Here is a 20666-nt window from a genome sequence, read left to right on the forward strand (position 1 = left end):
CTCTCTCACTCTATCGGTCATCCTCAATCACTCACTCACTCAATCTCGCGCGCTGCACACACACACACACACACACACACACACACACACACACACACACACACACACACACACACACACACACACACACACACACACACACACACACACACACACACACACACACACACACACACACACACACACACACACACACACACACACACACACACACACACACACACACACACACACACACACACACACACACACACACACACACACACACACACACACACACACACACACACACACACACACACACACACACACACACACACACACACACACACACACACACACACACACACACACACACACACACACACACACACACACACACACACACACACACACACACACACACACACACACACACACACACACACACACACACACACACACACACACACACACACACACACACACACACACACACACACACACACACACACAGAGAGAGAGAGAGAGAGAGAGAGAGAGAGAGAGAGAGAGAGAGAGAGAGAGAGAGAGAGACAGACAGACAGACAGACAGACAGACAGACAGACAGACAGAGACAGACAGAGAGAGAGACAGACACAGAGAGAGAGACGTAGTGCTACATCTGACTTACTCAGAGCGAGTGTATGCATTTGAGCTTGCATAGAAAATGGGGGTGATAAAAAGGCTGCGAAGGTAACCAACTCCGGTGCAACTTGTGTAGCGCAGCCCTGACAGGAACACCATCTCCTTGCGTGATGAACAGATAGAAGGCAAACTGACTCATGTCCCGTTAATTTTTATGGTCATCTCGGCCTGTCTAACTTCTCAGTGACTGACCAGTTAGACAACAGTGACGACCTTCGGCACTGACTGTGCTCACGTTTTCTTCCAACCAGGTGGCAAAGCAGTGGTACGACTACGACCGCTCCACGTTCAATTTTGTCAAGCGCCTCAAGGAACCCGGTGCGCGCTTCGTGTTCAGCCACGTGCGGGACTTTGACGAGAATGGTCTCATCTACTGGATTGGGACCAACGGAAAGTGAGTGACACTGTGTGGGGCACGGTTGTCTTCTAGCATAGTTCTGTCGCATGACCGCCATATTGGTCCACACTTAGCACATTTACCGTATTTACTCGCATAATAGGTGCACTTTTTTTCCAGTAAATCCGGCTCAAAGTTCGGGGTGCGCCTGTTACGCGGGATAAAATTTCCAAAAATTTTTCGACTCACAAAATTGAACACACCGCGTAAACGCACTCGTGTATAGGCCGCACCCCGTTTTCCCGAAGAAAATATTTAAAAAAAAAAGATCTGTGTAAGGGCCACACCGGAACTTTCCACGACCCACGCGGGAATAGCCTTCGGAATGCACACGCCGAGGCCTCCGCGATCGGCTCCGGCTGCGCGCAACGGGCGCTTGATCGCGGAGGCCACACACGCGCACAGGAGCTTCCAGATACCGCCCACGGAGGGCGCCCAAGGCCAAGCTCATCATCGTCATCAATGTTTTCCTCCGCCGCGAGCTTTCGCTATCCATATCGCCATCAGCATCACCAGCTCCAGTTTTTTTTGTTGCTGTCAAGTGCCGAGATCTGCGGTAGCGCGTTAGTTCATCGTGATTTGTGGCTTTGCCGCCGAGCATTGCTGTTTTAGCTCGACGGGCAAGCACCTTAATAGCTACACGGCTGGGAGTGTGCTCCCGAACACGGCAAGCGTGCAGCAGGTTGGAAATTCGATGTGGCCGAGAAGTGCGGCAGTTGCAACTGCGGCGTGCCTAAATTTTCGTACGCGACTCTAAGCGCCAAGGTTTTCGCGGGCCTAAGTCGGGAATGTGTCCAGCTGGAGGTGAAGCTTTCCAAACAGACGTTTAATGTGAGCATCCCTAAAAACTGTGTGCTGCTGTTCTACGCGATGTCGTCGTACGTGCTGTTGGTCCGCAGCAGCTGCGACGGCAGCAGCACTAGTGAGGACTAGTAGTCAGTTCAGCAAAAACTTTTACAATAAATATTGAGGGGCGGGGGGCGGCGAGGCGTCGGCTTGCAATCGTGTAAATACAGTATGGATCACAGTGCCAAGTTCGGGGTGCGCCTATTATGCGCGGAAGTAAAAAAATCTGATTTTTCGCACCAAAACTAGGGGTGCGCCTATTATGCGAGTAAATACGGTATATGTGTAATGCTTGGAACGCAAGAGTGGAATGCACAAGCATGCCCGATGTGTGTGGGTTGTGCCCGTGCCTGCCGTTTTGAGATTACATAGACCTAACGGCTGTAACAGCACTTTGCTGTGTCATTTGGTTAAGGGTGCCATTAAGGTAAATGGGGTGTGGTGAAGTTCCCGTCCTCTTCATCCTGTGTGCAGGACTTCGTCGGAGTGGGTGAACCCTGCCCAGGTGGGTCTGGTGGTGGTCTCCTCGTCGGAGGGTCGCAACCTGCCCTACGGCCACCTGGAGGACATCCTCAGCCGGGACACCTCGGCCCTCAACTGCCACACCAATGACGACAAGTAGGCTTTCCTCTTCCCCTGACTCACCAAGGTGTCAAAGGATTGGGAAGAGCCCTTGTATTGCCAAGTGGCAAGGAGAGGCAGTGCGCTAATGGGGAGAGCACTCAAGAATTGCTGAGATAATTAGTAATTTGACGAACAGCACTTTCTGGAAGCTGAGGATTGTCAGCTGTGGAAATGATTAGGTCAGGGGTAGGATGAAGGTAGTGAAGCAGGATGACAGCAACTCCTCATGTACATTGTGAAAGGAAAGCTCTGTTGCCTGTTTAGAATTAAGTATGCCAGAAAAAGGTCTCATACATGTCTGTGTCAGGCCTGCACACTGATGTTTCTAACCCTGCTGTATCTTGCAAGCACTTATGTGTGGCAGACGGACTTGCAGTGCTTATTGGGGGGCATAAAACAAAACTAGCCACCTAACTACGGCAGTTGGCAGCTTAGCTGTCCCCCCCATGTTGTAACTTGAAGGGTGGGGAGTGGGCGTACTACACATCTGGTGTTGTAGGCTAGTTTGAGGCAGTTGTGCCAAGCTTTGTCGATGTGCGGTGGTGTTCTTTGGAACGAGTCACCACTAACTGAATTGCCGCAGTGTGCAAGCTGCACTTTTCTCTCTCTGCAGACGTGCCTGGTTCTCCATAGACCTGGGTGTCTGGATCATCCCCAACTGCTACACCCTGAGGCATGCCAGGGGCTATGGCAGGCAAGTAGTGCGCTTTTCTCATTTGCAGAAAGAAATTTAAATAATTGGGGCACTTCCGTGATATTCAGGATGCTTTGCAGCAATTGCTGTGGGAATTCCTTTGGGCCTGCATTGCAAAACTGGTGCAGAACCTCCCTTGAGACCACTTAGTGGCACATTGTCACATCCTGCCGAGCCACTTCAGTACTCCTGTGTGCGCTCCTGTTGGAGATGCTTCGGTATTCTCTGTGGGGCATCTGGGATGCCTTCAGGACTTCTTCCGGGTGATCACCGTGTGCTCACTTGTGCGCACGCACTGTAATTTCTACGATAACATGACAGCTGTGAATTGCTATGCTACAATCTCATGATAGTGTGGCCGATGGTCACTTTGGGCTGTGCTACAAACCAAGCGGGGAAGTTTTAGCATGGATGGTCCTGTCTACAAATGGCCTGGTTGAATAACCAGGGGCCAATTTACGTAACGAATATATCACAAACGTGTCAAAAACTGCTCCTATTGGTCGACATGTCTGCCAGCCCACGCTGACCAATAGGAGTCGGGCTTTGCAGCAGTTTTGCGACTGTTTTGGAATTATGACCGTTCTGTAATTCGACCCCCTGCTTCCAATGACTGTTGGATGTGGTTGATTCCGCAATCACTGCTGACGCCAAGCTTCTTCGAAAGTCTTTTCAGTTCCGTCATATTTGCAGTAAATGATAAAGGCTTTCACTATATATAGCGTGAGCGTTCTGAAAAATATATTGGAGTACTGTAGCCTATAGTAGCATCCAGGCCATGCCATTTTGTGGCAGTTTGAAATGGTAGTTTGCAGTGCTAACCACCCAGCCTGAGAGTTAAACCCCAACTGGCTGCTTCTGCGGTGCACTTGTTCTGGCCCACTGGTGTGTGCTGGAAGCTGGCTGCCAGGCGTGACGTTGACCTCATTTTGCCCCACACTTCTTCTTCTGGGTGCAGGTCGGCCCTGCGCAACTGGCTGTTCCAGGTGTCCAAGGATGGCTCGACGTGGACCACCCTGTGGAGCCACACGGACGACTGCTCACTCAATGAGCCCGGCTCCACGGCCTCCTGGGCCCTGCCTGGCACGGCCGAGGAGAGCCAGGGGTGGCGCCACGTGCGCATCCAGCAGACGGGCAAGAATGCCTCGGGGCAGACCCACTACCTGTCCCTGTCGGGCTTTGAGATCTACGGCACCGTGACGGGCATCTGCGACGACCTGGGCCGGGCTGCCAAGGAGGCAGAGGCCAACGTGCGTCGGCAGCGCCGGCAGATCAAGCAGATGCTCAAGCTGATGGGCAGCGGGGCCCGGGTGGTGCGCGGCCCCGACTGGAAGTGGCGCGACCAGGACGGCAACCCCGCCGGCGAGGGCACCGTCACCGGGGAGCTTCACAACGGTACTACGGCGGGAGCAGTCTCCCTCTTCTTGACGTCGCATTCTTTTAGCGAGGGGAACTTGCATCTTGCGCGTCATACTTAACGGGGCAGTGTCACTGAAATCGAGCATGGAAATTTTATTGCTCGAAAATAGGCTTGATAAGTCAATGCACTAATGTTGCATTCGGTTAAATAGGTGAAGATATGATTGCATTACAAGGACAAAGTTGAAGGGGTCATGCGTGGCAAAGTTGAGTACACTTTTGGGGTGAAGTGTGTATGCGATAAACTCAGAGGTCCTGTTTGGCTCGTTGATTGTTTGTGCACCAGGGTAAAAACTCGTGGCCACGTACGTGATTGCACAAGCACATGGTGTGTCCCTTAGCACCAGAGTTTTCTTTTTTTTTTTTAATGGAGTGGATACCTCGCATATCCTTTTGGAGATAGATGTGCTTTGTATTGTTTCACTGAATCAGTCCTGACATCAAGAACAAAGTGCGGAATTGATCAGCTACAAAGACAGATGATGGAATGCATCGCTGATGAAGCAAGCATGTCAGTGTGGTCTGCCCATGGGTCAAGTCATCCGGGCATGCCTGCATGTGTGTCTGGAGTTACGCTCATGGAATATAATGCTGCTGGCTGGATGGTCTGGAGACTGCACTGTTTTGGTGGCGTCTCCATGGCGATTGCCGGCATGCTGGTCACCTCTGAGAGTTGGTGCTTGGTGCTTATGCTGGGTGCCTTAGTTTGGTGGCCCACACTTTCTTCCTCTTAGACATCCCTCTCGCTGTTCGTGGGCCTGGAGCAGTGGTTGTTTGTTGAATCAAGTTAGTTGTGTTAGGAGGGACATCTATGTCATGCACTTGGAACGCGATGCACGGACCATATGACTTGGGTAGGTGAGCTTCCCAGGTAGTCATTGATATGTTCTTGAATGCAGTATGACAAAGCCTGTTCATTATTGAGACTTATGCAGTTGAGTTCTTTAGCTAGGAGCAAAGTATCGAGCATATTCAGTCTTCCGTCGATTTGTCCAGTTCTCCAGCTTGAAAGATTCTGTTGTGTCCTGTGTGCTCTCAAAATCAGCTGAAAAGTTAACAGCAAGAACGCCTCAGCTGTAGAGCTTGTCGTGAACCTCACCTGGATTATTTTGTTAGTCTGTGGTCTTTCTCGTTTCCATGTGAACAGCAGCAGCTAATTAAAATGTTTGCATTAAAATTAACAAACTATCTGTACCGATATTTGAAGTCATTAAGAAATATTTGGTTCGACTGTCAACCACTTTTTATTTTTTGCTTTGCCATCAAACATGTGGCATTCCAATGCCTCTTATTTTTAATTTGTTTGTTTTTATTGAAAAGTGACAGCTTTTGTCCCAGGGGCAGAAATTGGCACTAGTGGCAGCAGTGTTGTAGAGCAGTTGTGTACTGTGCAGGCTGGATCGATGTCACCTGGGACCACGGAGGCTCCAACTCGTACCGCATGGGTGCTGAGGGCAAGTACGACCTGCGACTGGCCCCCGGCTACGACCCAGATGCTGCCGCAGCTTCGCGGGCATCTTCGGCTTCGGGCAGGCCAGCCAAGACCGTTACCACCGATAGTGCGGCTGCCCGTGGGAGCCTGCCCGCTGCGGGATGCTGTCTGACCAGCCGCAAGAGTTCTTCCGCGTCGAGTCTGGTGCCGGACTCCTCTGCAGCTCCCCAGCCGATGGAGCAGCAGACTGCCGTGTCAGCCGAGAACCTTACCACCGTCAAGGTGTGTTGAAGTGGTGTCCAGTTCATTGTGTGTGGGTTCGCCCGATTCTAAACTGAGCATTCACTGCAAATGTTCTGTGAGTGACTGACAATTAGCTCCGTAAAAGACGTTAGATGAAGGACAGACAGCGCCGTGAAAGATGTTAGATGGACATTCAGCTCCGTAAAAGACGTGAGATGAGTGCCAAATAGCTCCATAAAGGACGTTAGATGAACGCCAGACAGCTCCATAAAGGACATTAGATGAACGACAGACAACTCCGTAAAAGGCGTTAGATGGACAGACAATTAGCTCCGTGAAAGACGTTAGATGAAGGACAGACAATCAGCTCTGTAAAAGATGTTAGGTTTCACCTGATGAAGTGCATGTTTGGGTCATTCATAGGTGGAGGGAATGTACTTTGGCTTGCACTGGGGGCACTGTGTATATGTAATTCACGCTAGTTTTTGAAAGACTAGTTTTTATTTTGTTTATTTACTTAAATCCTCGTGTTTGTTTTGCCCAGCTGTTCTTTCGCAAGCAGCTAAGCTTTGACTTTGTCTCACTTGAAGCCGGACTGGTCTCTTCCGTCTTGCAGGCGGCCGCGGAAGCCATGGCTGAAAACATGTTGATCCGCGCGCGTGCCGAGGCCGCACTGGCCACGACAGGCTCCGAGCAAGACCTTCCCGAACTGCCCCTTGTGCCGGCCACTGCGAGCCAGCCAAGAGTGCTCCAGGCTCCGCTGAACAGCCTGTCACCAACTATGGAAGACCCAGAGACAGAAGACTCAACCACTCAGCCACCCGCGTCAACTGCCGCTGTGACATCGACTGCGACATCAACTGGCCATGGGTGCGTGTCTGTTCAGAAGTGGGCACTGTTTTGCTTGCGGGCTAGCATTGCCTATGGTCTAGTGTTTGTCTGCATTCTAATGCTTGCCTGCAGTCTTGTGTTTGCCTGGGGTCTAGGGGTTGCCTGTTGGATAGTGTTGCCTTAGGGTAGGGCATCCATAGCTAGTGCTTCTGGATTGAGGTGGTCATGCAGTGAAGACTGTCCCCTACACAAGCACTCTCAGTGTTTTGATGAGTGTGAGGTGGGCACTGAGCGCTTGCTTCCTTTTTTTTTTTTTTACCACAAAAAAGGCTGATTACTGTAGTACTGAAAGTTGAGTTTGGTAGCCACTCGCTGGTGGAAGCAGTTTCTTTTTTTGTTACGGAAGCTGTGGTCTCTGTGGAAGCTGTGGTCAGTGAGAAAAGAGGGTATGTTTATTATGTGAATGCATTCGTTGTGAGACATCTCCAATTATATGACACACTGATTGTATAACATTTTTGCGTTGTCTCCTGAAAGTTGTATAAACGAGGTTCCACTATATAGCAGTCAAACCAGCCAGCGTATTAGAGAAAGCACTTCAATCTACTTTCTCTTGCTGTGGGAAATCTGCGTGCATTTCTGGCAAAGTCTGAGCGTAACTAAACAGAAAAAAGGTCTCGTGCTCTCGAACTGGAACACAAAAGTTCATAATTATGTGACAGCATTATCTTTGCCACGATAGGATGATGTTCAGCCGAGATTGTTGGGGAAGGGAGCTAAAAAATTATTCTATGCTCGAAAGGACAAGGTCAACTGTTGCCGACTCTTCTTTGGAGCAGCCTGAAGACATCGGGCAGCCGCCACCGGGACCACACGCGGGGCGCCACTCCGTCGGTCGGAGGTGCCGGCGGAGGGTCGGAGGCCAGCCGCACGGGCTCCTCCTCCAACAGCATGAGTGTCTCGGTGCCCAACCTGTCCCTGACGCTGGGCCACACGAATGAGTCCGTGGCCGGCCTGCTCGAGACCTTCGCCGCTGTGCGGCGGGCGGGCAGCAGCAGCAACGCAGGTGGGGGCGGTGCCTCCTCCGCGACCAACACGGCGGGGGCCCTGCTGCCTCCGGCAGTTGGTGCCGCAGTGGCCGGCGGCGGATCACTCTTCTCGCGTGGCTCCAACAATGTGAGCTCGCTCGTTCGCCTGGCACTCTCCTCCAACTTCCCAGGTGAGTTGGCTTCAATGGTGGTGAGCAGACGTGGTCTGCCTTGCATGTCTCTGTCTCACGTATGGGGCTGAGAAAATGTTTTCATACAGCCTTTTCTTGAGAGAAGCGAAAAGGGATACGTGCACTAAATATCAGTGAAGTAGTGCTTGCAATTATATTACAGTGGGTGAGGTCACTGTATGTGGGCCTATTAATGGGGTAAAGGGAGTCAAGGTATTATGTCTGCGAAATTCCCCGTGCGATCCAGGGTAGTCACTGTAGTGATGTAACTGTGACAGGAGTTCAAGTGCAGGAAATTGTAAAAACTGCCCCCCCCCCCCCCCCCCCCCCCGAAAAAAAAAACAAAACAAAACTTGGAGTGGTTAGTGTGGTGATGCACATACAGCAGCAAGTGTGTGGACATTGGTAGTTCTAGCTGACTATGATTACCGGTTTAACTGGTTGTGAACTGTGCTTACACATTTAATACATTTGAGGCGGTGTAGCTTCTTAGCCACTGTCCGCAGACTCCCTTGTGTGAACAAAGCCTTCATTGTAACTGAGAAATGGCTCTGCCCAGTACATATTTTTGGCTAAGCTGTGCTGCATTTCTGTGGCATTCAAAGCCCCCCACACTATTACTCTTGGGGAATACCTTAGCCAGCCAGCCCATGGGTCAAGTCATCCAGGTTCCTTCTTGTGGGTCTCTGGAGTTACGCTCATGGAAGATAAAGCTGTTGGCAGTGTCGTCTCAAGGTGACACCGTTCTGGTGGTGCCTTGGTTCTGGCCGCTAATGCGTCGGTTGCTCCGAGAGTTGGCACCTGCTGCTTCTCATGTGCAGTGCCTTAGTACAGCAACCGACAAGTCATTCCATGTTGCCAGGTGTGCTCTTGTCTGTGTGGGGTGCTCCCACTGGGATTTTCTCTACCCATGTTCTTGTACAGTGACAACTGTTTGTTATGGCAGCCAGCTGTCAAATGGATGGTTAAATGTGATAACCACTGGCTGAATTTTCCACTCGTGTCATTGTTCTTAGAACCTGGCTGTGGCAGCCGTGCTTTGATAAAGGCGAGTTGCAAAAGGCACCCACAGGGTGTGTGAGATCAATGCCCTTTAAAAGAGTGGGTTTATCAATCTCGTGTCCTCCACTGCAGCGTCCCTTGTAGCCCATGGGCAACTTTGGGACCACGTACCACTGCATTGGTTTTTCTGGGAGAGTGATGCCGCAGAGGCACTGCCTGCATCTGCTTTGCATTCACTGCTCTCAATGTGTCTGGTGTGCGCAGCGGTGCTGCATGATGTCTGCTCTCTCTCTGTTTCTGCTGCTGCAGAGGTGCTTGCTGACCTGCTGGGTGACATAGCTGTGGGCAACGAGGCCTCCTCTCAGCTGGGCAACCACCTCCCAGCTGGTGAGTGGTACCACTTATATCTCTTAGGTGGCACCATTCAGAGCACTTGTGTTGGTGTCAGCAGTAGTGTTGTCTGTAGGAAGCTGTTAAAAGTGCTTCTTTTGCTATTATAGCTATTTTTTTATTTTAGTGGGGAGAGGAGGACCAGGGTCATGAGCCGAGGCGTGTTAGCAGGAAGCTGAGCCTTTCAGCCTGCTCCAGAACAATCTATTGCTTCTTTTTTTTTCTTTGCCGTGAGCCGCCGTGGGGTGACCTGCCTTCACTCTATTGCTTTCCTCCTCACACTCTCTTCGATATCGCTCTCTTAAGTCCTCCTCTGCGCTCTGAGTTCGCTCTTTTATCCTCGGATGCACTCGTTTGCTCGGTTGCACCGAGGATGATGCCAAACCGCCCTGCTCAATGCAGAAACGGGTGCCTAAGAGCTGCACTCTAAAATCGGAACTTCTGGACATCGCAGGGTCCAAAACACTGGTCGCTAATATATGCTCGTTCCTGTGAGCTTGCGATGGTTCCTCACTCGGTAAGGGCTGAATTGTCGAAAACTGGAAAAAAGCTTTTGTATTTCACGGTTAAACAAAATAAGGTGTTAAACATTCAAAATGTCACTTGAATTTCTCGGGTTATTCAATATTCTCTGAAGCCTGCTTGGAGCTAAATGCTAATGCCCTTAAGAATCATTACAGCTGTTTAGAGTGTGTAGGATGTCGTCTCCTGGGCCTTGAAAACATTTGTGGAGGGCATTTGGACTGGTTTTAAAGGAGTATAGGCACCAAATTTTATTCTTGAGTGTTTTCTTCTTTCAAACAGTGTGCTAGACGTAAGTGTACATAGATCACTCCGTGGTATTTGCCTACGACTGCTGAATAATTTATAATTGAATTTCTTCTTGATGCTATTTCAGTTTCATCATTCAAACGATGGCTGTGACATGTAGGGTTATAGGCCACGTGAGCCATGAAAAAAACGGTTATAAAATTTGCTGATATGTCGTTTTTTGTTGTTCCACCTCTTGAAACAGGCTGGCTTTTAAGTGTTGCAGTGAATTAGAACTATGTATTGGAGATTACATTTGTCTTTTTAGTGCCTCATGTGATCCAAGCACCAACTACATGTCACAGCCATCATTTGGTTGATGAAAGCGAAACAAAAAACGCATGAGAGAAGAAGTTTGCTTAATGGTTGTAAGTGAATTCTGCATGGTGAACCGTTTATCGTAATGTCTAATGCATCACTTGAAAGGAGAAAACGTGCAACTAAAATGAGATGTCTTATGATCCTGATGTCCATGGAAGGCAGAGCTCACATCTGAGTAATGCAGTGTGACATTTTCATTCTGTGCGTGGCGTGGTGGTGCAGGGGGATTCCTGAGCACGGCGCAGAGCTACCCGAGCCTGACCAGCACCACCACCACTGCGGGGGGCACAGTGGCTGGGGGTGCCGGAGGTGGCGGGGGCCTGACCGTCAGCCTGACCTCCATGTCGAGCGAGAGCGAGCAGGACTTCCTGGAGACCTGCCGGGCCACGACGCTCATGGCCGACCTGGAGGACGACGATGACCTGCCCGATGATGACGACAACGAGGACGATGACGACAATGAGGATGACGATGACTACGAGGACGTTGTGGTGAGGAGGGGATGCAGTAGTGCTTTTGGGGGCTTTCATGCAGATTTTCAGCGACTTGTGCCCTGGCACTTGGAAGCAACTTTTTTTTAGCACGCGCTTTTGGGGACGCATTTGCGTTCATGTTTTGCTGCAACACTTTTCGGTCCCACACAGATATAACACTGAAGAGGAATTTCAGCCTTGGGTAAAACACAAAGAATTGCATTTGTAACGCAACCTCAAGAAGGGAAACAACCAAAGTCAAGGGCTATGCATAACAGTGGCATCATATATACAGTCGACGACCGAAAATTCGGACGCCTGATTTTTCGGACATGCTTGATTATTCGGACTTTTTCGCGGCACCGCGTCATGGCCCATAGAGCCAATGTGTAAGAGCGCTTGAAATTTCGGACGCACCGCAACTGACCACTCGATTTTTCGGACCTCGTTCGCACTCGCCGCCAGCACCCAAGCCGCCATATAATGTGTACAGTGGAACCTCATTAATTCAGACTGCAGGAGATATCAAAAACTTGATCAAACAAAACGAAATTCAAGCTTAAAGGGAGCCTCTTGCGACGCTGAAATTCTGCGCGAGTCGGCACATTGCGCTCGCGTGTTTTGGAATTCGTACTGTCCTTGAATGTCTTCCGCCGCACGAACTTGAACCGTAGTCTGAGTTCACGGAACTCATCTGTGCCGAGTCTTTAGTCCCGAACACGGAACGCTAATATGATCGCGGAGGCTACGCGCATGCCGTGGCCTCCGCTATCGAAGCGCGCTTCCGGCGCGCCGCCGGATCTTATCGTGGCCGCGATCTGCTCCGGCGCTGCGCCGTTCGCGGAGGCCACGCGCGCGCACCGGAGCTTCCAAGTGCCGTCTATGGATGGCGCCGTGATCATTATCAACATTTTTCTCGGTCGCGATTTTCCGCTGTTCACATCGGCATCAGTATCGCCAGCTCCAGCCTTTCGTGGCGTGTTAGCATGCGTGTTAGCGCGTTCGCCGTGATAGTGGCTTTCGCGTGCTGCCGCCGAGCTTCACAGTTTTAGCGCGATGTGCAAGCACCTTAAGCTACACGGCTGGGAGTTAGCTCTCGAACGCGGTCGGTAAGCGTGCGGCGGGCGGGAAATTCGACGTGGCCGAGAAGTGCGTCCGGTGATGGTGCAACCAAAAGAGAAACACAAGCTGCAAAAAGCGCGCTTTCCGAGTCAAGCCGTGCGAGTTTCCTGAACTGGAAGAAGAGCTGCTCCTCTATGTGATGGAATTTCGGAACAACGGCTACGCGTTGACAGCGGACATGCTGCGCGGCTTCTTTTGGCATGAGCGTGCACCAGAGCGCAGCACCAGCTCAGGAGTCTAAATACTTCGCGAGTGACGATGAACGTAGAATAAATGTCGCTCATTCCCTGGTTGGTGTGTTTTTACTTTAAAAAATATTTTTTTCGCATATCGCGTGTATGGGCCGCACCCCAAAAATTGGCCCTCGAATCTGGAAAAAAAAAAGCGCGGCCCTTATACGCGTTTATACGGTATTTCGCGCGGCGAAATATAGTCATGAGGAGCTTTAGAATGTGTGCAATACAATTGGCCGCTTTCTCCGGCATAGTGGTAATAAGTTCGTGATTTTTTCGGTGAAATTTGATTTTCCGGACTGCCCGATTTTTCGGTCGTTTTCGCGGTCCCTAGAGGGTCCGAAAAATCGGTCGTCGACTGTACTGAAGCGTACCGTATGTACTCATGTAAGGGCTGCACTTTTTTTTTTTGCACTTTTGATTAGGTGCGGCTCTTATAAGGTACTGGCATTTTTCCATTCAGTTTTTCTTTTCACAGTGGAGTCCAGATTATGTATGATCCACACCACACCACACTCCACACTCCACACCAGCCCCGTCCATTTTAAACAAGCCATTGAAAATGTTCCGTTTTAAACCCCATGTCATTCATTTCAGATTCATTTTTTTTTTGTACTGTTTCCCCTCATGTAATACCCCTATTCAGGGGCATTTGAGGTGTACAATAAATAAATAAATACAGTTGACGACCGAAAATTCGGACGCCTGATTTTTCGGACATGCTTGATTATTCGGACTTTTTCGCGGCACCGCGACATGGCCCATAGAGCCAATGTGTAAGAGCGCTTGAAATTTCGGACGCACCGCAACTGACCACTCGATTTTTCGGACCTCGTTCGCACTCGCCGCCAGCACCCAAGCCACCATATAATGTGTACAGTGGAACCTCATTAATTCAGACTGCAGGAGATATCAAAAACTTGATCAAACAAAACGAAATTCAAGCTTAAAGGGAGCCTCTTGCGACGCTGAAATTCTGCGCGAGTCGGCACATTGCGCTCGCGTGTTTTGGAATTCGTACTGTCCTTGAATGTCTTCCGCCCCACGAACTTGAACCGTAGTCTGAGTTCACGGAACTCATCTGTGCCGAGTCTTTAGTCCCGAACACGGAACGCGAATACGATCGCGTCGAAGCGCGCTTCGGGCGCGCCGCCGGATCTTATCGCGGCCGCGATCTGCTCCGGCGCGGCGCTGTTCGCGGAGGCCACGCGCGCGCACCGGAGCTTCCAAGTGCCCTATGGATGGCGCCGTGATCATTATCAACATTTTTCTCGGTCGCGATTTTCCGCTGTTCACATCGGCATCAGTATCGCCAGCTCCAGCCTTTCGTGGCGTGTTAGCATGCGTGTTAGCGCGTTCGCCGTGATAGTGGCTTTCGCGTGCTGTCGCCGAGCTTCACAGTTTTAGCGCGATGGGCAAGCACCTTAAGCTACACGGCTGGGAGTTAGCTCTCGAACGCGGTCGGTAAGCGTGCGGCGGGCGGGAAATTCGACGTCGCCGAGAAGTGCGTCCGATGATGGTGCAACCAAAAGAGAAACACAAGCTGCAAAGAGAGCGTTCCAAGTCAAGCGGTGCGAGTTTCCTGAACTGGAAGAAGAGCTGCTCCTCTATGTGATGGAATTTCTGAACAACGGCTACGCGTTGACAGCGGACATGCTGCGCGGCTTCTTTTGGCATGAGCGTGCACCAGAGCGCAGCACCAGCTCAGGAGTCTAAATACTTCGCGAGTGACGATTCAACGTAGAATAAATGTCGCTCATTCCCTGGTTGGTGTGTTTTTACTTTAAAAAAATTTTTTTTTCGCATATCGCGTGTATGGGCCGCACCCCGAAAATTGGCCCTCGAATCTGGAAAAAAAAAAAGTGCGGCCCTTATACGCGTTTATACGGTATTTCGCGCGGCGAAATATAGTCATGAGGAGCTTTAGAATGTGTGCAATACAACTGGCCGCTTTCTCCGGCATAGTGGTAATAAGTTCGTGATTTTTTCGGTGAAATTTGATTTTCCGGACTGCCCGATTTTTCGGTCGTTTTCGCGGTCCCTAGAGAGTCCGAAAAATCGGTCGTCGACTGTAAATAAATAAATATGACGCACACCCCCAAAGTCTGGCATGTATTAACCCCCTGTAGTGAAACAGGTTGCTAGATCACTTTTCTGACAAACATTACATGATCCTAAGTTGTGAAGATCCTCTGAAGATCCTGCACTTGACTGAGAGTAACTACTGTTGTGAGCGGTGCGCCACACTCACGACCCGTGGCTTTCAGTGTGAGGTGGCCTTTGCCTGGGCAGCTTTCATCCACTCGCTTGGCTGTCGAAAGGCGAGGGGGAAATCAATTAATTACGTGTTCATTTTAATGTACGTTATTGTGTGATGGTAAGAGGCAAAGTACTTTCGCTGCAGCTTTGATGCGAAGCACTCTAGCTAGGCCTAGTGACACTGGTGCCAGAGACTACCGGGTGGCGTGTTACCACAAGGAAGTGTGCCGCTAGCATGTGTGCACACCATTCTCTCTTGAGTGGTTTAATGCTCTGTCCTATTTGGTGCAAACGCCGAGTGTTGGATGAGTTAGCAGAGCTGTGAGATATCGAGTGTTCATGGTCCAGGCAGAGTCTGACGTGCGAGATACATCCATGGTCGTACCAAGCTTCACAGTATTTTTTAGCTCCCACAGGAACTTACGTCTTGGGCAAAATTGTGCACTCATAAAACAGGTCCTTTGGCTGCCGCCTTCTTTTCTTTTTTCCAAATTACCAGCTGTTAATTTGGGGGATGCTGCCCTTACACGAGTACATGTAGTAGCTTCTGTTTCTTGCACTTAATTTTTCTTTTTTCTCGCGCTCTTCTCTCGAACAAGGAGGAAGACGGCATGGAGCTGCGCAGTGGCAAGCGCCGCAGCTGGGATGATGAGTTTGTGCTGAAGCGGCAGTTCTCGGCGCTGATCCCGGCGTTCGACCCCCGGCCGGGCCGCACCAACGTGAACCAGACCTCGGACCTCGAGATCCCGCCACCAGGTCGGTCCCCACCGTCTTCTTCCTCCTCTATCTCGTCTCTGTCGCCAGTGCAGTCTCGCCACAAGGGGCGAAACTGCGGCGGCAATGCCCTGGCGACATCCGTGGTCGTGAGTGGCAATGGCCGCAAGCAGTCGCTTCACCTGCAGCACTACCACCACCAGCGGCACCATCACCCGCAAGGGCGAGTTTCGCCGCGCGGTAGGTTGGCGAGAGCAAGGGCGAGGTGGTTACGGCGGCCCTGGAATGGCGGCGGTGGATGTCCATTTTATTTCCCTTTCCTTCTTTCATCTCTCATTCTCTGATGGTGTGGACTCTTGCAAAGACCTTTTTTGGTGATGTTGGAGGTTTTGGTGCATTTGCGGCCATTTTTGTTCCGGAATGGAGTGTGGTGTGTGTGATTGGTGGGTGTTGGTGTCGTCCATCTCTGCCTGACATGGTAACTATGGGGTGTCTGGACTTGATGAATGCCGCTGTCTCTTTCTACTAGCACTGTTGTTGCGATTAAAAAGTTTTTAGAATGCTCTGGAATGCGGCTGAAGATTACGTTGACAAGTAGCTTGTGCCATAGTTTTCAGTGCCACTCGTTCATGTTGATTCCCTCGGCCACTTCAAGCAGCTGTGGGGAACTGTAGAAGGCCTATCCCTCCTAATGTTACTCAAAGGTTGTCTTTGGGCAGCTGTTAATTTCATCCTGCTATACATATAGGGTGTAATTTATTTTTGGAATTCTTGTACGGCTTCCAGTAGCTTTCAATTTGTCACCTACCTGTGTATGTATGAGTGGATTTAGTGAATCAGGTCTGTGTACATCGTCGCATGTGTACTGCTTTGATATAGACTTCATTGCTGAGATAAGAGATGTTCTTGCAGCTGTGAACGTGCTTCTTAATTGCCTCTGCTTCGTTGTGATTAAATGGCAAAGGCCCTAGAGAAAAAGCTGTGGTGTAGCTACAAGTGTCTATATAGGCATTCCACCTACCAGGGAGACACACTTGTGCTTGTTTTTGCTCAACCTGGCCTTGTTGCTCTTGTCTCCCCAGGCTCGGACGAGACAAACGCCGAGGAAGTCCGAGAATCGACACTTCAGCCACGCTTGCAGCTCACCATCAAGGGACCCAACCTTCCTGGGGTGAGCGCTCTTGCCCCGTCTTGACAGGTTTCGGTTGACAATGGGGGGGGGATATTTTATTGGTGCTACCGGTACTAAAAGAGACGGTGCCAGAGCCTGTGTGTGTTAATTCAGTCGTCCAGTTAGCACAGCTTGTGGTGAACCTGTGCAAAAGCGTGTGCGGTGTTTTGTGTATTGCGTGCAGGGTTCAGAACTTTGTTTGGCTCATAGCTAGCATTCATAAGCTCAATTTCTGTTCGGAACTACAACCCGGGGGTTGCTTCTTTATCAGCTGAATCTAGTAACTGTTGGCGTGATTGCTGAACTTCAAACTCTTGGCATAATTGAGCATTTATGAGGTGGCACAATCCCTTATGTGCACTGCAAAGCAGTGGCTCCACACTGTAGCGCTGTCAAAAGCAATGCATTCAGAACATAAAACACTTGTTTTAAGCTGTTATTGAGCATGTATTGTAGTGTGCTGGCCACCTTGAGAGAGCTCTGAAGTCCACGGTGCGCCATAGAAGCCCAAGATGCATTTCCTTTCAATGCGTGTGTATTAGGTGTGCCATGTCGATGGAAAAGGGAAAAGGAATATGGAGAGTGGAAAGGAGGAATGAATAGTAGAAAATGTAGAATACATCTGATGTGTAAGGAGGAAAATGGAAAGGGCAAACAATATGAGGGTGGATGTGGATGATGGGGTGTTTGGGGCACGGTGCTGTGTGCCTGTGACCGGATGTGAGCCAGAGGATGGTTGCACAATGTGTGTTCCATGATGCATATGGATAAAAGGATCGTTTTGCATGGTCTTCTGTGTTTATTCGCAGGTAAATGAACCTTGTACAGTGTGGATTAACGGCTGTGTTTCGCTAATTCGCCGGTGTGATGGAAACAGTTCCTTCGACAAGTGCCAGAATCTAGTCATGCTCACCCATTCCGGTCGGATCAACCTGTAGATCTCTATCAAATTTTTCTAAGTTGTGCTGAGTCATCTTCAAAGTGCAGCAGCTCTCGCTGTAGAAGGTTGCGCTTCCATAAGCTGGCTGCATGTCTGGCATGGTCAGAGACTGCAGCACCATCTTGGGCTTGGTGACGTGTCCATTTATTTTCCTCTGGAATGGGGGTGGAGCAGGTGCCGGACCTGGAGGTGGATCTGGTGGATCCCGAGTGGACCATCTTCCGGGCGGTGCAGCACCTGGTGCAGGCCTCCGAGATGGGCTCCAAGCAGGACAAGATCCGCCGCATCTGGGAGCCCATGTACATGTGAGTCTCTCTTGTGCCAGCTCTGGGATACCCCACTCGCAGTCCTAGTAGATGTGGTGTACGAAGGGAGACTCGTTTTAGCTCACTTTCCTGGTGTGGGTTCTGCCTGTGCTACTGGCATCTTCATTATCCCAAGGTTGATAATGGTAAAGTTTTAGAGTGGGAGTGCAGTGAGAATGGTTTGCACCAATAATTCCCCACCGTGTCATAGCCGGCACGTTTGTTCCATGAAGAATGGTTGTATACTTGGTGCTCATTATATAACTGTGCATTGCACAAGAGTACGGCATCATCCACTGTAGATTTGAGTGACTGTGCATAAATTTGTATCTAGGAGTACAGTGAAGGTAATATTATCATCCTCCCATTCTGAGAACTTTGAGTTTTGAAGTTGGCTCTTAGGGAAGGAAAGAAATGCCTTTGAGTTGGAGCTCCTTTTCTTGATAGAAATAAAGTTTTCCAGTGTTTGATATCGCTGTTGCTCTAACCATATATTCAGCTTGTAAATGAAACCGGTTTGATCAAAATAAAACGTGTGCAATCTGAGGCAGCATCTAAAGTTTTCTATGGCAGCAGTAAGCGACCACCATGTTGCCATCGACTTGATACCTCCTACAAAGCGTCCATTGCTTGCTTTCTTGCAGAATTGTCTACAAGGCAGCTAAGGAAGATTCCGCCCCACCCAAAGATGTGAGCACTGCTTTTTTCTTTCTTTTTTATTCGTTGCGTAGAGAGGTGTCGCTAGACTTGCATGTGGCCAGTCAGTTCTGGATGCTTGAAGTTTGGTGTGCACTGGCCATTCTACAACAGGTGGTCAAAATTTCCGGAGCCTTTCATTATGGCACCCCTCGTAGCCTTAGTTGCTTTGGGACATTAAACCCCAGCAAACCAACCAACAAAGTTACAACTTACCAGTGTCTATCCTTCAGGTGTTTCCCAGCCTAGATCCTTGCATTATTGAAGTGCACACCGATCTATGTGATTTGCCATGTTCCTGACCCAGTATGGCAGCCTGTCGCAGCCAGTGGTATCTTTTTAGTCTGAGTTCTGCAAATGGCAGTCTCCCAACTGGCAGGCATGAAGTGTTCTGCCTTTAACATTACTCAGGTTAATTAAGTGGAAGCCTAAGTTGTACCCTTGGTGGTAGCCAGGGTAGTAGCAATGCAACAGCATACGCTGCTGCATTGCTTGGCATTTGTGGCACACTTTCTCTCTGTCTTTTCCACTGAAATAGTTGGTCTGTGCTGGCAGATTGGTGAAGCCTCTTTGCCTGGCATTTGTGAGCTATGTTTTTCTTACGTGGAAACACCAGATGAGCAATGAATTTTATAATTCAAAGCTACGTGCTGGTATTAGACTTGTTGTGGCTTGGTAGCTGTGCTGAAGCGGTTCCAAACCGCCGTTCCCAGCTCATTCCACTGGTGTAACCAGCTGTTGTGTTCATGCTGTGACGTCGATTAGTGTTGTGTGAAAAAGCCTCGATGTGCCTACCTCCACTCCAGGAGCTCCCCCGGCCCACGCCCGTGGCGCGCCCTGCCTCCAGTGGCAAGAGTGGCTCCCGGGAGGGGGGCCCCCTCTCCGCCTACTGCAGCCCTGGCTCTGCCCTGGAGGATGGGGGCTGCACCGTGGACGACGTGCTCCAGCTGCTCCGGCTGCTCAGCACCCACCGCAGCCGGGCCAGCCACGGATCCATCGGTGAGGAGGCCCTCGCCTTCTGTTCACGTAGAATAGTCCAAACTTCTACCAACTTGGAGCATGTTGATGGAAGTATCTGCGACTCTCTTGATGCATGCTCAAAGACTCAAGACTGGGGATCGTTTGGGTGGTTTCTCTGCTCACAGGGGGAATTCAGTTGAGCAGGGTATAGGGGGCACAAGGCATTACTCTAGCTAGGTGATAATTGAACCAGCTTCCAGAATAGGAGACCCTCTAGTGTGCTAACGGTCAGTGGGTGATGATTTTGGGTATTGAATGCTTGAGAGTTACACAGAATGAGGTTCATCTTTAAACTGAAAGTGTTCTTGGCCTGGTCCGGGGCTTTTGGTAGCTGTGGAAGAGTGCCTTTCTTTTTACTGACACAATTAACCGTGGATGTGTCAATCTCTCCTACACAATTACTGGACATCATCTGCCTCTAGCTTCAAATGCTCCATGTTCGCTGTCATATTGCACTGCATTCCATTGCATGCAACTGCACTGGACTGGTGCCCGTAGGCTTTACAGCCTTTGTCAAAGATTTAGAGTCTAGAGGTATTTGATACTAGGCCGCGTAGTGGGGCTCTTGCAGCATCCGTGGAACTCCTAATCTTCGAACAGGGAGGGCCAGAGTTCCTCTTACCTTGTAGAGATTTGGAACACTAATACGCCCTAATCTGGAATACGCCGCCGCCATATGGGATCCCCATCATGGAAAACTGATAACTTTGCTTGAGCTAGTTCAAAATAACGCTGCTCGTTTTATCCTGTCCAAATTTAACCGTACCGCAAGTGTAACAAGCATGAAAGCTAATCTTTCTTTGCCTCTTTTAGCATCCCGCCGGCAGACAATTCGTTT

The 20666-nt window shown here is 50.1% G+C and overlaps 1 protein-coding gene across 1 annotated transcript in view; it reads left to right on the plus strand.

Moving 5' to 3' along the window:
• Ufd4 (ubiquitin fusion-degradation 4-like) overlaps positions 1–20666 on the plus strand; it is a 106340-nt gene that overhangs the window by 72208 nt on the left and 13466 nt on the right. The window contains exons 19-32 of the mRNA XM_089556412.1: positions 919–1061; positions 2385–2528; positions 3148–3228; positions 4187–4623; positions 6042–6361; positions 6939–7192; positions 7993–8372; positions 9684–9761; positions 11118–11386; positions 15582–15738; positions 16779–16867; positions 17982–18112; positions 18757–18802; positions 19615–19807. Of these exons, the coding sequence (XP_089412538.1) occupies positions 919–1061; positions 2385–2528; positions 3148–3228; positions 4187–4623; positions 6042–6361; positions 6939–7192; positions 7993–8372; positions 9684–9761; positions 11118–11386; positions 15582–15738; positions 16779–16867; positions 17982–18112; positions 18757–18802; positions 19615–19807 (2722 nt within the window). The remainder of the gene's footprint in view (positions 1–918; positions 1062–2384; positions 2529–3147; positions 3229–4186; positions 4624–6041; positions 6362–6938; positions 7193–7992; positions 8373–9683; positions 9762–11117; positions 11387–15581; positions 15739–16778; positions 16868–17981; positions 18113–18756; positions 18803–19614; positions 19808–20666) is intronic.

Source organism: Amblyomma mixtum, chromosome 8, assembly GCF_055824585.1.
Source record: "Amblyomma mixtum isolate Tamu chromosome 8, ASM5582458v1, whole genome shotgun sequence".
Lineage (NCBI taxonomy): Eukaryota > Metazoa > Arthropoda > Arachnida > Ixodida > Ixodidae > Amblyomma > Amblyomma mixtum.